The sequence below is a fragment of the Microcaecilia unicolor genome, chromosome 9, assembly GCF_901765095.1.
Source record: "Microcaecilia unicolor chromosome 9, aMicUni1.1, whole genome shotgun sequence".
Classification (NCBI taxonomy): Eukaryota; Metazoa; Chordata; class Amphibia; order Gymnophiona; family Siphonopidae; genus Microcaecilia; species Microcaecilia unicolor.
In genome coordinates this window covers 94,136,023-94,151,080 of record NC_044039.1, presented here as the reverse complement: position 1 = coordinate 94,151,080, position 15,058 = coordinate 94,136,023, and the positions used below count along the sequence as shown (strand labels likewise).

Sequence of the window (15,058 nt, the reverse complement as noted above, 5' to 3'; positions counted from 1 at the left end):
TTAGACATTGTCATCTTCAGAATCTGGGACTAAGGGAGTTAATACTAGTGGGTTGTTGGAAACCACAATTGTGCCTGGATGCATCTGGTACAATCTGCTGCCGATTCAGACATGTTATTAGAAGGACAATTTGGGATATTTATTTTCCACTAAAAAAGAATACTGGTTTGACCCAAGGCAGGCGCTTTTCTGCACCGAAACACAGCCTATGTCGGGTCCATTCCATTAAAGACTGTACTATTATTCCAGTTTTGGAGGCCCCTTTGTGCTTTTTTTCTTGTTGCTTTTCTTTTAGCTCATACACAACTTGCCCTATTCTTTGGACCGTGGGGTTAAATACTTTGACTAGGAGTTTTGTATAGGTCAGTATGCTTCATTTGATCAGGCTATGCAATTAATACAAGCTCAGGGACCTGGGGCTTTAATGGCAAAAGGAGACATAGAAGTGGACTTTTGACTGCTACCTAATTCATCCAGATAACTTATTTATTGGGTTTCAATTTGAGAACCAGTTTTATTTTGACTGGTGTATGCTCATGGGCTGTACAGTCACATGTGCTTGTTTGAAGCCTTCTCTATGGTTTTTGAGGTAGGTAGTCAAGATGGTGGCAGGCAGTGATAAGGTCATTCATTTGGATGATTTTTTTATTCATGGGGACAGCAGATTCTCTGAAATGTGTACATCTAGTTGAAACTTTTCAAAGCGTAGGACAAATTTTAAGAGTACCTTTGGCTGCAGAAAAATCTGAAGGCCCAGCTTCAGTGCTCACCTTTTCAGGTACAGAGTTGGATTTGTTTCGAATGGAGTCTCAACTGATTAAAGATAAGGTGAACAAATTGCTTCAGGCCATTGATGAGGCATATCTGGTCAAAAAAGTCATTCTGCAGTGTGTGCAATCTTTTTTCGAGCTGTTCAATTTTGCATGTCATGTTGTCCCTATGGAACGTGCATTTACTAGGCATTTAGCTTGGTGTTCATAAGAATCATCATTTTATATGTATGCCAGTTTCAGTTAAAGAGGATTTGCTGTTTTATGAAGAACCTTCTTGAGATAATTTAATGGGGCTTGTATGTGGTAATCTCCTTCGTTGTCCTGTTGGGATCTGGAACTGTTCTAATGCTTTCGGAGGTCTAGGATTTGGAATTTATTTTGGGAATGCTGGGTGAGCGGAGCACTGGCCGTGAGTGGATAGAAAGGGGCCATTCACAGATGAAGAGAGAAGGAGCAATGAATCCCTAGTGTGCAATGTTTTATTAGAGGAAGAAAATTTAATGTCACATATATGATGGAGCTAACTCGTATGTAATTTTAAATATAAATATATTTAAACATAATCCTTTCAGTGTTGCTTGGTCATTACATGATTGCTACCTGATGAATAGCTCCAAGCATTTCTGCCCTCCTGGCAACTCTGGCTGTGTGATGATCTAGGAACTCCAAACTTTTTTCCAGCTTCTTAATGATCTCTTGTGACTGATGCTCTTCTTCACATATAGAGGTTAAGGACTAGGGGAAAAAGAGCATACAGAAAAGCACACAAGGTGGTTTGAATTACAGGGCCATTTAAAGCAGAATATCAGTAAGACTGAAGTTTGGCACTCACACAACTTGACTCCAGCAGCACAACAAACCTGTGTAGTGGTGATAAGTAGTTACCTGCGTTATACCTTCTTATGCTTCTGCCGCATTTCTGTTCTTGTGTCACTCTGAACATCCTTCTCCCTCAACCCCCAGCAGAACCTCGTTCTTCGCTCTGCCCTACATTGCTCTATTCTCCTGCATTTCAACAGATTGATCTCTTCCCTTCCAATACAGTAGATTTAACCTTCGTCTGCTATTCATTTTGTCTTGTCTTCCTCTGATTAACATGTGATCCATTTTAGGTTTACATTTGGTTTTGTGCTTTAATGGTTTCTCTCAGTGGGAGGCTCATGCGAATTTTAAATAAGGCTGTATTTCAATAAAAATTTTAATCGCAATTAATCACGCGATTAAAGGTATGTTATTTATTTTTGTTTCACATTGTAGCTCCTTATGACTCCGAGCAAGTCACAATCTCCCATTACCCAGAGTCATAAGAAACTGCATTGGGAAAAAAATAAACATATCTTTAACCATGCAATTAATCACGAATACAATTTTTAAAATTGAAAAATTACAAATTAAAGAATCTAAAACAGTATGCAGAATAACAGTCTTACAGTTTTCACAGCTTACTTCAGCAAACGAAGCCAAATTTTAAATGATCTGATCAGATCCTTGGTCTATGAACATGAATTAAAGAGATGTAAAAAACAATAGAAAAACCTAGGAAAACACACTACTGTACTACTTTACAGGTCAAAATTCTTTACCATGGGTCACACAGCAAACATATAGGAGCATATGCCATATTTTTGTATGCAAAGACTCTCTTCTGCAGGCTACAAATAGCATAAGCAAGAAGGCCTTACTACGAACAGTAAGAGGGCCGCCGAGAGGCGAGGGACAGCAGGAGCAAAATCCCCCGGGCCCAGCCTCCAAGGGGGCCCGGTACTGGGCCCCAGGATCTGTCTCTCTCCTGCTCCTATCGGGAACCTGTCCCAGCACACTGGAGCAGGTGAGAGACAGACCTCAGCTCCAACTACTGACCTCACACACATAAATTAAAGCACATTTAAACAAATTAGAGCTTTGCAAGATCTTGCTGAACACTGTGCCATGTTCACTCTACAAGATATTTTGTAATACATTATGGAACAGTCATTAGGTAATACCAGACAGGACCTGGTAATTAGACATGGGGCACACAAAAGCCCAAAATCCTTTGTGTTAAGTAATCTGAAACGAATGAGCTGTGTATATCCAATCACAGCACCACAGGCTACCTCCATCCTCATTTCTCACACTCCTCCCCTGTGTGGGCAGCCCATCCATAGAAAATCAACACCCTGTCACCCCTCACAGTCAAATGTCCCTTCCACTTTGAGGACCCAAATCCCCAAGCTATCCAGGCATCCCTCTAGAATGTGAGTAGTATAACTTACAGATCATTTGTCAAACTGATTTCTATAGGTGCCGTGCCCAATTCTGGGTTCTCAACCAATCAGAATTGAGGATCCAGCCAAGCCACACCCACCACCTATTTTGATGACATCTCCAGATGTTATGTCATAGCCCTGCCCAAATGCCCACCTCTTCCATATCCTTGCTGCAAACCCTGCCCTTTTCAAGGACATCATTGGGGGGGGGGGGGGGGAGCTCAGGACCCCTAATGTTTGTATGTTCAGAGCACCCCTCTGGATAATGAAACAAGGATTACCTGTAAGATTTATTTCAACCCTCCCTAATTTTGTGTGTTGTTTTCAATCCTTGCTAACTAGATCAGGCTGCGGCATGGCCTTGTGCAAGGACAGTCATTTGATCCCACATGCCTACTAATGAGACTGGACCCCAAAACATGTTTATGCATTTAGTGTGATTTATTGGGCAAGCAATGGGAGAAGGGGAAGTGGATGCTTTTACTGAGACAGATGTGTGTGGGTGGGAGACGGTTATACAAAATCTTGGGGGAGAGGGTGCGTCACGAGAATGGAAAAAAAAAATCTATTTTTTCTGTATTTTTGCTGACCAGGGCAAGATGTCTAGGGCATGATACTGTACAAGACAGCTTAAGAATTTATTGATTGTGAACTTTGATACAAGCTTTTAGAAGATAAGTACATGCATACAGAATGGTTCAATGTAATTAAGATAGCTTAATATAAATCCAAATATCCATTAAAGCTGAGTCAAGATTTCCTGTTTCATACAGTTTGAAACCACATTGTATCTGGATGGTGAAAAGGGAACATTGGGAACAGTCTGCTAGCTCAACCACAAGGTCAGCTGGTATATATAGTTTGGATATGTGCTACAAAAAATAAAATGAGGAGGTGGGCATAGAATATGTGACAGAAGGTATAGTGGGAGAGAAGTTTCTAGTAGGTGGATGAAGATAGCATGACTGTGATTCAGAGTCAGATGGGGTGGCATAATTGCTATTCTAGAAATTAGGGTATAAACTGATAATTGATAGGAGAGAAGTCAGATGTGTTGGATTAGGAAAGTAGATTGGTTAGTGGGATGTGCTAAGATGGTAGTTTCTGGATTATTGTATAACATGTTTTAAATCAAATTGTATACAAATGAGAGAAATGTACAGGGGCTTCCTTGTTCTCAAGGCAGTGAACTGGCTTGGAGACAAGGGGGGGTCTCTCTAATCATTTCTTTTCTGTATTTCAGACTTGCATTAGCCTCTGCTTCAGCTACTATTTATTTGTTTCCAGAATAAACTTTTCTTTTTATTTCACTTCTAAGTATTATTTGCTTTTATTAGTGTAAGAAACAAACCCAAGAACTTGGGTGTTTTAGCAGTAATCAGTTGGGATTTGGCTAACATGGGTGATTAACCAATGGAAATCACAGTTTAAGTAAAGAATTAAATGAGAACTAAGTCTTGCAGAAGTTAATTCAGTAAGAGATAATGAACAACTTCCCGTAATAATTTTATACACCCGACATGCCACCTCAAACTCCACCAGGTAACCAATGTAGTTTACACAATAAAGGAGATGTCCAATTAAATTTTTTACATTTATAAATTCATTTTGCAGCTGTGTTCTGAAGAAGTTGGAGTTTATATAGAAATATATGCTGTAATTCAGTGTATAGAGCACTACAATAATCAAATTGGGTCAAGATCGATGCCTGTACTAAGACCCAAAAATGCTCCTGGAAAAATGAAGACCTCAAAGTTTTTAACTGATGTAATTTATTAAAAAAACAACCTTCGTGCTCAAATTAACCTGATTTTCCAGTCAGGTCAGATTCCAAAATAATCCCTAAAACCCATGAAGAAACATCAAAAGGAAGTTCCTCACCTGATTTTAATTTTATAGGCTTAGGACTAATTGAAACCGAGGTAACAAAATACAAGAATTCAGTTTTGATGGTATTTAACTTTAAAAAATTGAAAGCCCATCTTTGAGTTCTCTCTATACTATCCAAAATTATACAATGATCTTGTTCATAACCAAACCGCAGTATGTGGAAAAAGAAGGGTTCATCACTTTTTATGGACGCTCTATTTTCTCATCATATATGGCTATCAAAAGCAGGGGGAAAGATGTGCATCCTCAATCTGTATGCCTCAGGCATCAACACATTCAAATCCATGATTAAATAACTACATGGTTTTCTGACAGTGTCTTAAGTAGAGGAGTGTGGTAGCTGTGTTAGTCCACTCTTAAGGTTATCAATAGAAATCAAACAAAATAAAACATGGAAAAGAAAATAAGATGATACCTTTTTTATTGGACATAACTTAATACATTTCTTGATTAGCTTTCGAAGGTTGCCCTTCTTCGTCAAATCGGAAATAAGCAAATGTGCTAGCTGACAGTGTATATAAGTGAAAACATTCAAGCATTACTATGACAGTGTCTTGAAAGGACTCAAGAAGAAGTGTGTCTTGCTTGAGTTAATTCGTCTGGTGAGAAGGATTATCTGCAGCTTCTCTCTCAGATTCTTAAACACCACCCTATATTTGGTATTTAAGGTGCTGTTGTGGCTTGTTCTGCCTTGACAAAAAATGTTCTGGATGATATAATGTTTAAATATATGTGGTGCATATATTTTCTAAAGGCTTTTTCAAGCTCATCATTTTTACAAGCAGACTCCAGACTGAAGTAAATTTTGCTTAGGTTTGTTTTGTACCTGACATCATAGGGTGATACACATGTCAACACTGGCACAGCGTCATAAAAGCAGTGTGCATTATTGTTAAAAAAAAGTCCTTGGCAGGACATGTAAGGGGAGAGGGGAGGAGGCAACTGGTTAGCTGGGTGCAGTATCTCTCTATGTACACGACTTTTGGACTTTACCAACTCCCCCCCCCCCCCTCGAGCTGTCAGTGTGTAAAATGTGAAATGAGTCCAGACATGTCTGGAACAACAGTCGGGAGGGGTCAGCATTTGTTTAAACAGAAGCCTTTTAGAATTCTCCTAAGAAACTTCTGCAAAATCTAAAAGCAGTGTAAAGTGTACAGTTCTGGGTTTTCTCTCTTAAAAACTAAACACACAGCTCTGCTTTTTCTAAATTGCCCACTGAAAGTGGGAACTAGGGAGGGGGGAATCTGAGAGGTTGTTAAAATGAAAAGCAGGCTGGCTATACAAACACCACTGCACGAGGCTCTGATCTCTATAAAAGCTTTTTTTTTTCTTTTGGCCTGGCCACAGAAAGGGGGTGGTGGTTAGGGTTAGGGAGGGGGCATATGTGTCAGCCTGTCTAACCCCATGCAGAACAGACTGACAGTTTAAAACCAGCTTGATTTAATAGAAGGGAGAGGAGAGTTAAAAGTAGGTGATCTGCTGCTCTCTGTACAAGAGTTTGCTGGCTGACAAGCTGCATAGGGAGAGGAAAGAGGAAATGATTGTAAAACCAGTAATTTTGTTTTAGAGGGAAGGAGGGAGGGTGTGGGCTGCATTTCTGGCAGAAACAATTGCTGAGAAACAGCTTGGTTAAACAAAAAGCTTTTTAAAGACAGGGTATGTCCTTTCACTCCTGAGAACACACCTCAAATTGGGCACTTGGAACTCACTTGTCTCTAGCTCTAATTATACCACCACACAGGAGTCTGTTTTCAAAAGAATGTAGAATTTAATAAGGCTGTAGCCAGGAATGCAAATTACAATGCTTCATTTGAACATATAAAAATGTCATAACTTGCAATATTTCCTAATACCTTCCTTATCTGTAATCTCTCAGCATTTCACAGATATTGCCATCCAAGCACCCTCTCTCTGCTTCACATGCTGTCACTCTGAGCACACGTTGACTTTTAACCTATCCTAAAGGATGGGTCTACACCACTCTACACTGTGTCGAAGTCCAAGGCCTCCCAACTGTCTAAGCCAGAAGACACTGTCCAAATGTTCTTTTCTCTCAGGTAGCTGCTAACTTGTGGTAATACCTTTCTTTAATCAACTTCCAACTAACCAACAGACTATCACTTAAATTTCAAACTTTAACTCTCAATGTGCTGTTGTGTACCCGGCCCTGACTGAAATAACACACCAGCCACAGCCCGTATCAGTGACTCCTTGCTTGCCACGGGCCCCCCTTGAAGTCCTAGTTCCAGACTCCCCTAATGTCATGGTTTCAATGTAATCTTGGAATGTAGCATTCAAAATATCGAGTCCAGTAAAGCATCTCCTTCATTCTGCATTAGACTTGTCTACATTTTATGATTTGCCTCACTGCTATATCCTGCTGAAAGGTGAGGTCTGCCATCACACATGACCCCTAGATCTTTTAACACTATCTACCAATGGAACAACAGAATCTGCTATGTGACTAAAAGGTCTGTTGTGGTTCTGGTAAAAAGGAGAGTTCTAGAGTTTTCCAAATACACCTTTTTGAATGTAACCATCGGGCAACAATGCAGATTTTATCATTAACGACAAACATCTCAACTGAGATCAAAGGATTTATAAAAGAATCTGAATATCAGCAGCATATAGGACATCTATGGAGTCCTAATGTTTGAACTGAGAAGAGGCACAATAAAAATATTAAAAAGAATGAGGGCCTAAACAGACGCCTGTGGGATTCCAGGTGAAGGAAAAAGGCTGTGAGCATGTTTTGCCACTGAACTGAATAGAATCTATTGGTCAAATAGGATTTAAAATCAAACTAAAGCAGCATGTTTAATGACTCTCTCTCTCCACTGAATGATTGTCTTAGGTATTGCCAAATGGCTCTGTGATCACCATTTTTAATTACATTCTGATAAGTTAGAAGCTGTATGGTTTGGTAATTATTCCTGGCCTCCTACCATTTCTCCTATTGCAGACTGATTACTGTATATACTTGAATACAAACCATGATAATAATCCCCCCCCAAAGAAAGGGGGGGGGGGGGGAACTTAGCATACACTTGAATGTAAAACCCTCAGTTTATATCTGAGTTAACTCCCTCCTTCCAACCTGATGGGCATTTCTTCCTCCACATCCCTTCCCCACAGTTATTCACATTTTCCTTCCTCCACCTCCCCCCCTAACCCCCTGTAGTTACCGTAGCTCTTTCCATGTGCTGATTGTTTATCCTGGGGCAGCTGGGGTGTTCTTCAGGGCCCTGGGTCTATAGAAAGACTGGCTGTTTGTTGCAGGTAGCAGAGAGCTGCCAGGGAAGATTGGGACAGCTGAGGCAGAGCTGCAGGTCCTGCTGCGAACCTGGAAGGGCTCACGGTAGAACACTCTGGGGCAGTGGGGATCCGGGCAGCCAAGAGAAGAGAGGCTTCAAGCTGTTCTTGGGCCTGATGGCAGCAGCACCTTCCTCCTTCAGCAGATGCTGACAAAAGCTATGTGCTGGGCCGGTGCAGGGCCTTGAGCATCTGCACATACTCAAGGCCCTGCACTGGCCAACGCATAGCGTTTGTCAGCGTGAGTCAAAGGAGTTCACAGAAGTAAGGGAAGGCAAAAGTTTTTTGTCCACAGCACTCTTCACCAAAGAGTATCAGTACAGATGGTTCACCATTATCACATGATAGAGCTGTTAAGATGCTTCACCACTTATTAGGACACTGGGGCTTCAGTGGACTTGGGGTGGGGAGACAGAGGATTAAGGGAAATGTCTGAGGAATGTGTGGATTTCTCTCAGTTGGGACAAAGGAGATACTCCAGATATGGTATATTGTTGCTAAAATTAGGAAAATCGAAATGACCTGCAAGGGGCTGCTTGCTGCCGTGGTAAGGAAGGAATTGATTTGTTCAATTAGGACTACTGGACACAGGGGATTTAAAATAGTAGGAGCATGTTTTTTCTAGGTTAGGTTAGGAAGTTACTATGTATACAACTACTGTGTAGGAAACATTTGATGTGCCAATGTGAAAACCTTTGCATAACTTTGGCAGGCTCATTACATTTAATGGCAAGCTATCCTAAATATTTTAGTGTGAATTTAATTGAATAGGTTCCACAGTTCAATAGAAATCATCAGTTTCACTATAAATTACCTTATATTAATATTTAATATTTCTTCAACATGGGAAGCAATCATAACTCATGGGACAAATTGACATGTGCAGTACTATTTGTACTAACAAATTACTGCTTTGAAGCAGTCTCTTCCCCCACAACAACGAATATGCTCACCTCCAGCAACTTTAAACAATTTGATATTTCCTTTTTCAAGTTCTCCTCAGCCAAATCTCGAGACCTTTGTTCAAGTTGAAGTCTCTTCTCCAAGGTGAAAAGGTCACATGTGAAACTCAGTGACAATCGAAGAAACTCTGCCTGCCATTGGTAAGAGAAGAGCATGCAGTACATAAAATATGTTTAGCATAACACATTCTTTAACTACTTTAAAGAGGTTTGTGCTAACCTCTGAGATCTAGAATTAAGAATTAGGTATAACTGCATAAAAAATGGTCTTCCATGTTACTGAAGCCTGAGGAATGCAGTTTCCTATAGGCCATGTTCTATTCACCACTTGTGAACAGCTCTTAATATACCATAAAGTATAATAATATAGACAGATTTCCTGTGCCATGTTTCAATTATACCTGTTCTGAGGCAGGTGTAAATTTGTGAGTGCACGCTATGCTTTGTATTTTATAAAAGATGAACATCCCAACTCTAGCTATGCTCCACTCAAGCTATGCCCAATGGTATTTCATCTAGCAGTGTTATTCAAAATACTATGTCAAAGTACTTAAGTAAAAGTAAAAATAAATGCATGTTAAGTAAAAGCACAGTGGAGAACAAATTTAAAATTGTACTTAAGTGAAAGTAAAGTTATTACTTAATACTTTGAGTAAAATAAAAGTACTATGACTAGAAGGAATGCAGCCACAGTTAATGTTTTTATCCCAACAACTTTATTGCTCTACAGTTCTAACCACATTGCTTTCAGTAAAACTAAATTATGCAAAAGATTAATTCATGTGGCTGTTCTCGTGAGTTATTAGACCAGCATAGCTAAAAAGGAGCTCAACAACTGCACTGGCAGGAAGTAGATTGTTAAGACTGATAAAAGGTTTCTGCCAATCAGACCAGGTTGCAATGCTACTGCTCTCTTCTGATTGGGTCTGCAGGTATTGATCAAGGGACTGTCTGAAAAACTTGATTTCTTTACAACAAAGAACAATTTATCTTCATCACTGTTATCCACATTAGAAATCGTGCTGTCTAAACTTCCATCTTCATCTTTGTTGTCATAGTCATGATATTCAATTACAGAGAAGGCTTTCATAAAGTTGAAATCGTCTGTTCTTAAAACAAATTTTCATCAGATGGCAAAGTCCGTACGAATTTCTGAGAACTGATGCAAGAATGTCAAACGTGTGCAACCCCTTCAATTTTCAGGCCAGATAAGGAGACTTCCTCTCTAAAGACCAATCCAGTGGACAATCACACCAATTAAAATATTTCCATGGAACAAACAGAAGTCTGTTGTTCTACAGACATGTCTGCTCACCAAGAGCTACAACCAGCTGTAGCTTCATCTCCACTTCAAAGTGACAACTTATCACTGTTCTGTTTGGCTGCAGACCAGTAACCAGTTCAAACACAGACAACTCCACTGTTCTCATAGGCTGTATTTCTTGAACAGCAAAATTTAAGATGTGATGATCCACTACGTGTGTAATGAGCTTTGCATTAGGGAAGGGGAAAGGGAAATGGAACTTAATATACTGCCTTTCTGAGGTTTTTGCAACTACATTCAAAGCGGTTTACATATATTCAGGTACATATTTTGTACCAGGGACAATGGAGGGTTAAGTGACTTGCCCAGAGTCACAAGGAACTGCAATGGGAATTGAACTCAGTTTCCCAGGATCAAAGCCCACTGCACTAACCACTAGGCTACTCCCCCACTCCTGCTCCAGTTTTTGCTGCTTCATTTGGTTTACCGAGAAATCATCATTAGTGTCTCGCTTCTGTTGTACTGCAATCATCAGATATAAGTAGTAAAAACTGGTGAAATTATTACTTCTGTGAAAGTAAAAGTAACAAATGTTTCCTGATTTCTTTACAAGTGACAATACTTAAGTACAGTAACTAGTTAGTTTTACTTAGATACTATACAACACTTGGTGGTTAGTAAAAATGGAGTTCCTGATGGTGTCTAGTTGGATTTGTCTGAATGGAGGAATCAACAAATTTTGACCTTCTATAGGGAGATGAGAAAAAGGGTGCCTAGAACACATTTTATATGTAAATGCTTCTGAAAACTTTTGTGGAGATTGGAAACCAATGCTCTGATATTAAAAGAAGGAACATGTAATCACATTTCTTGACACTGGAATTAACTATGTTTTGAAGTAGTTGTAACTTTTTCATATTCTTGGCCCAAATTCCCTGAATCAAAGTGCTGAAGTAATCTAAGTTGCTAAAATCAGTAGCATGAATCAGAGTGTGAAGGACTTTGTCAAAGCACTAATTGATCTTAACTTATACAAGCATTTGCATACCAGTTGCAAAATAGTGATATGAAAAAGTATTTATTTCCCCTATTATTGCATTGTGTGTCATACTGAATAGTTTCAGATCTTTAAACGAAATGAAGGGAACCAGAGTAAATATAACACCATTTTAAATTACTTCATTTATTTAAGGAACAAAGTTATCCAACACCCATGTGAAAAAGTAACTCCCCCTTTAATCAACTGACCAAACTTAATTGATAATTAGACTGATTTGATTGGACACAGTCAGGTTTGACTGCAGCCTGCCCTGTTGAACCTAACCTCACTACTGAACCTTATCACGTGAGATATAGTCACCACAGTTTCTACAAAAATGCTATGCCACACAAAGAAAATTCTAGAAGAGATGAGAAAAAAAGGGTTACAAAACTATTTCTAAAGCTCTGGGACTGCATGTTGAGAGCCATTATCTCCAAATGGGGATGTCATGGAACAGTGGTGCATCTTCCCAGCCTGCCAAAATTACTCTAAGGATGCAGTGACTATCACAGAAGTAATTAAAAAAAAAATCCCAAAAGAGCAGAACTACAGGCCCCCTTCTAGCCTCCATAATCGTCACTGTTCAGCATTCTATAAGACTGAGCAAAAAAAGTATTCATAGGAGAGTAGCAAGGCAGAAACTATCGAAGAGTAATATCAATGCTCATCTCACATTTATAAAACCACACCTATCTGGATGATCCCCAAGCCTTTTGTGATAACATTTGATTGACAGCAGCATCTACGAAAGCAAACAATGTTAGGAATTATTAGAAAAGGAATGGAAAACAAAAATGAGGGTTGTTATAATGCCTTTGTATCATTCCATGGTGCGATCAGTTTTCGAGTTCATCCAGCTTGTCTTCCAGGTTGCAAATCTTCCCTGTCACCTGCAGTTTGTCATGTTCCAACATGTGGACTACATCCTCCAGCACTCCAACTCGGGCATGTACCACCTGTAAATCTTTGCCGAAGTCGGTAAACTGCTTTCATTGTATCCAATTTTTCTATAATGAGCTGAAGCTGCTTTCCTACAGTGTGTTCCAGGGCTGCCTTAACTTTCGTTATCTCTGCTGTCCCCTCAGAGCTTGGAGAGGGGGACAGCAGTGCGCATCAGCCATCCTAGGGTGTGCCGAACGATTCTTATTGCTTTACGTCTCTGAAGGTCTCTTGTAGATAACTGTCTTCCTCAGAAAGCTAGAAATGGTTACTCATCTCCTAGATGGCTGCAAGGTACCTGATGGCAGAAAATTTTTATATGGAAAGGCACAACCATGTGGCATGTCTTATTTGTTGGGAACTAAATATTATATCACTGTACTGGAAAAGTATTGGTATCATGAGCCTAAGAATTGTGGAAAACGAAGAAGTTATATGATATCTGGGATATCCCCCATCTCGACCAATAAAAAACAAGATGCATAAAAATGGACATAGTGGTAAAAGAAAAAACAAAAAAACTAGAACAGCATTAATCATAGAAGCATGAATCCCAATCGATTACTCTGAATTGCGTGGAGAGAAAAGATCCTCAATATCAAGAAATGCAGTCTAAGACAAAAGGAAAAAAAAGTGGCAGAAAAATACAGAAATACTTTGCTTTGGATGCCGTAGGTTTGATCAAAAAGGATTTTCAAGCATACCTGGATAGGTTCCTTATACTTGTTACAACTTACAAACTCCAGAGGGAAGCTCTCTTTTGGCACAAGCAAGTTTTATGGTGAGTGTCAACAGTAAATTTGTTACCTGTATCATACTTCATGTATTATGGCTTAGGAGTGAGGTGCATCCCTGTCATGGCATGCACAAAGCTCATTTGGAGAAACTGCTTTCAAGGTGGCACTGATCTACTACACCCTGAGGGTCTCCTCGATATCCTTATCTATCTCAGCCTCTCCAAATCTACTACTCCAGTCTCTAGAGATCAGACTTGCTCTCAGAGTCAGGAGCTCTTTGCTTAGACTAATACTTAAACCAATGATAAGGTCACTGAAGATTAGGTATATTTGACATTTGCTTTTCAATGGACTAGGACTAGAATTCATCTATTGCTAAGGGTTAATCACATGCTGACGAGAATACCCTGTTGTGAACATTCTCTTGCCCTCTTAGTTGGGATAACAGATTATAAAAGAACGTGCCTGGGGTGGGTGATGGGGGAAATACACACAAGAAACCTAGGGTATTTTATTTTAAGCCCTTTAAACAAGCTGACTAGATTTCTTTTGGTTTTAAATGAAAGAAAATAGAATTTATCACTGAACCTGCAATCTATTCACTCCCAAGCTTTTAGTCACCAAATTTCCCAAGAAACCAATGTTCACTCACCTATGAAGGCTTTGTCTATTCTCAATACTCTTCCTTAAAAGCAGTTAGTACCATAATGTAGTAAGATTCCAGTTTTCTACAACCAATTACTAAAATTACTAGTTCAAACAAAAAAAAAAACCTGATATATTTTTCCCCACTGGCAAGCTTGATATCACTTAAGAACTTTAAATATGTCAATGCTTAAAAATAAAAGGTAAAAGTATTTCAGAGCAATCAGCAGCTATAAACTGTGTCAGAATTACACTATACAATGAGTATGTCCCACTCACCTCTGTTTCCTTCTCACTGGTGGATCCCCTACAGAAAAAATAAAGGCATTTTATATAAGATTTCTGGGGGGGGGGGGGGGGGGGGAGTGTACATAAGGCTTACTATTTGAAGAAACAAAAAAAAAGTTGCTTACATATCCTTTGTGTCAAATTTGACCTTTCTGGAGCTTTGCAGAGGGGCAGAACAAGTAGAATACCCTAAGAATTAAAATCACAATTGTTCATTAAAAATAGTCCACCAAAACAAAACATCCAGCAACTTCACTCAAAAAGAAGTAAAGCTACAATCTGCAATACATTTTTTCTGGACAAAGGATGCTCTAGAACAAGACGCCATACTATTACACTCCAATGAAGTAGATCTAACATCAGAAAGTTTCACTGAATGGGTAGTGAGTATACCGGAACGTCATCTGATAGAAGCAAAAAAGTGAAATTCAGTATGAAATAAGCACTCAGGATTTTTAATGGTGAAGAAAAGTGAGTGCTTTGCATCTGACTTGCCAGTGCTTATGTTGCTTCTTGCCATCCATAATTCCCATCTACTGACTACCTTACCACCACCAGTTGCTGCTCATTGCACCCAAAACTGCCACATTTGCTGTTGCTGATGCCACCAAAGCTCACCACACCCTTCATAACCCATTGCCTATTTTGCCGTCCATCACCTTTGCCTACTGTCACAAAGGTATCTGCTGATAGTGAGGGCCGCACCTTGAAAACATTGCCATCACGGCCAAAGGTAAAGCACTGGTGCTGAGCCAATGCTTGTGCTCTTGCAGCCACTACATATTGCAGCTGCTGAGAAGGGGGGGGGGGGGGTTGGAATCATGAGTAAAGTTATACTGATGCTGGCCTTGGAGGGGGAGAGCAGGAGAGGAATTATCCCTCTCTACTTCCCCTTCCTCCAACCCCAAGGCCAACATCAGTAACCATTATTAGTTCCTGACCTTGGAAGGGGAGGGT

The 15,058-nt window shown here is 39.7% G+C and overlaps 1 protein-coding gene across 6 annotated transcripts in view; it reads right to left on the bottom strand.

Moving 5' to 3' along the window:
- Positions 1 to 15,058, bottom strand: part of LRMP (lymphoid restricted membrane protein) — a 391,035-nt gene that overhangs the window by 71,869 nt on the left and 304,108 nt on the right. For 5 of the 6 annotated variants that reach the window (XR_003943302.1, XM_030213974.1, XM_030213975.1 and 2 more), the window contains exons 28-31: positions 14,227 to 14,290; positions 14,093 to 14,120; positions 9,178 to 9,318; positions 1,374 to 1,508 (exon numbers count right to left, since the gene is read on the bottom strand). Coding sequence is in view for 5 of the 6 variants with exons in the window: in XM_030213974.1 (XP_030069834.1) it covers positions 1,374 to 1,508; positions 9,178 to 9,318; positions 14,093 to 14,120; positions 14,227 to 14,290 (368 nt within the window). In the remaining variant the exon portion in view is untranslated. The remainder of the gene's footprint in view (positions 1 to 1,373; positions 1,509 to 9,177; positions 9,319 to 14,092; positions 14,121 to 14,226; positions 14,291 to 15,058) is intronic. The other variant, XM_030213977.1, reaches the window with a different exon arrangement.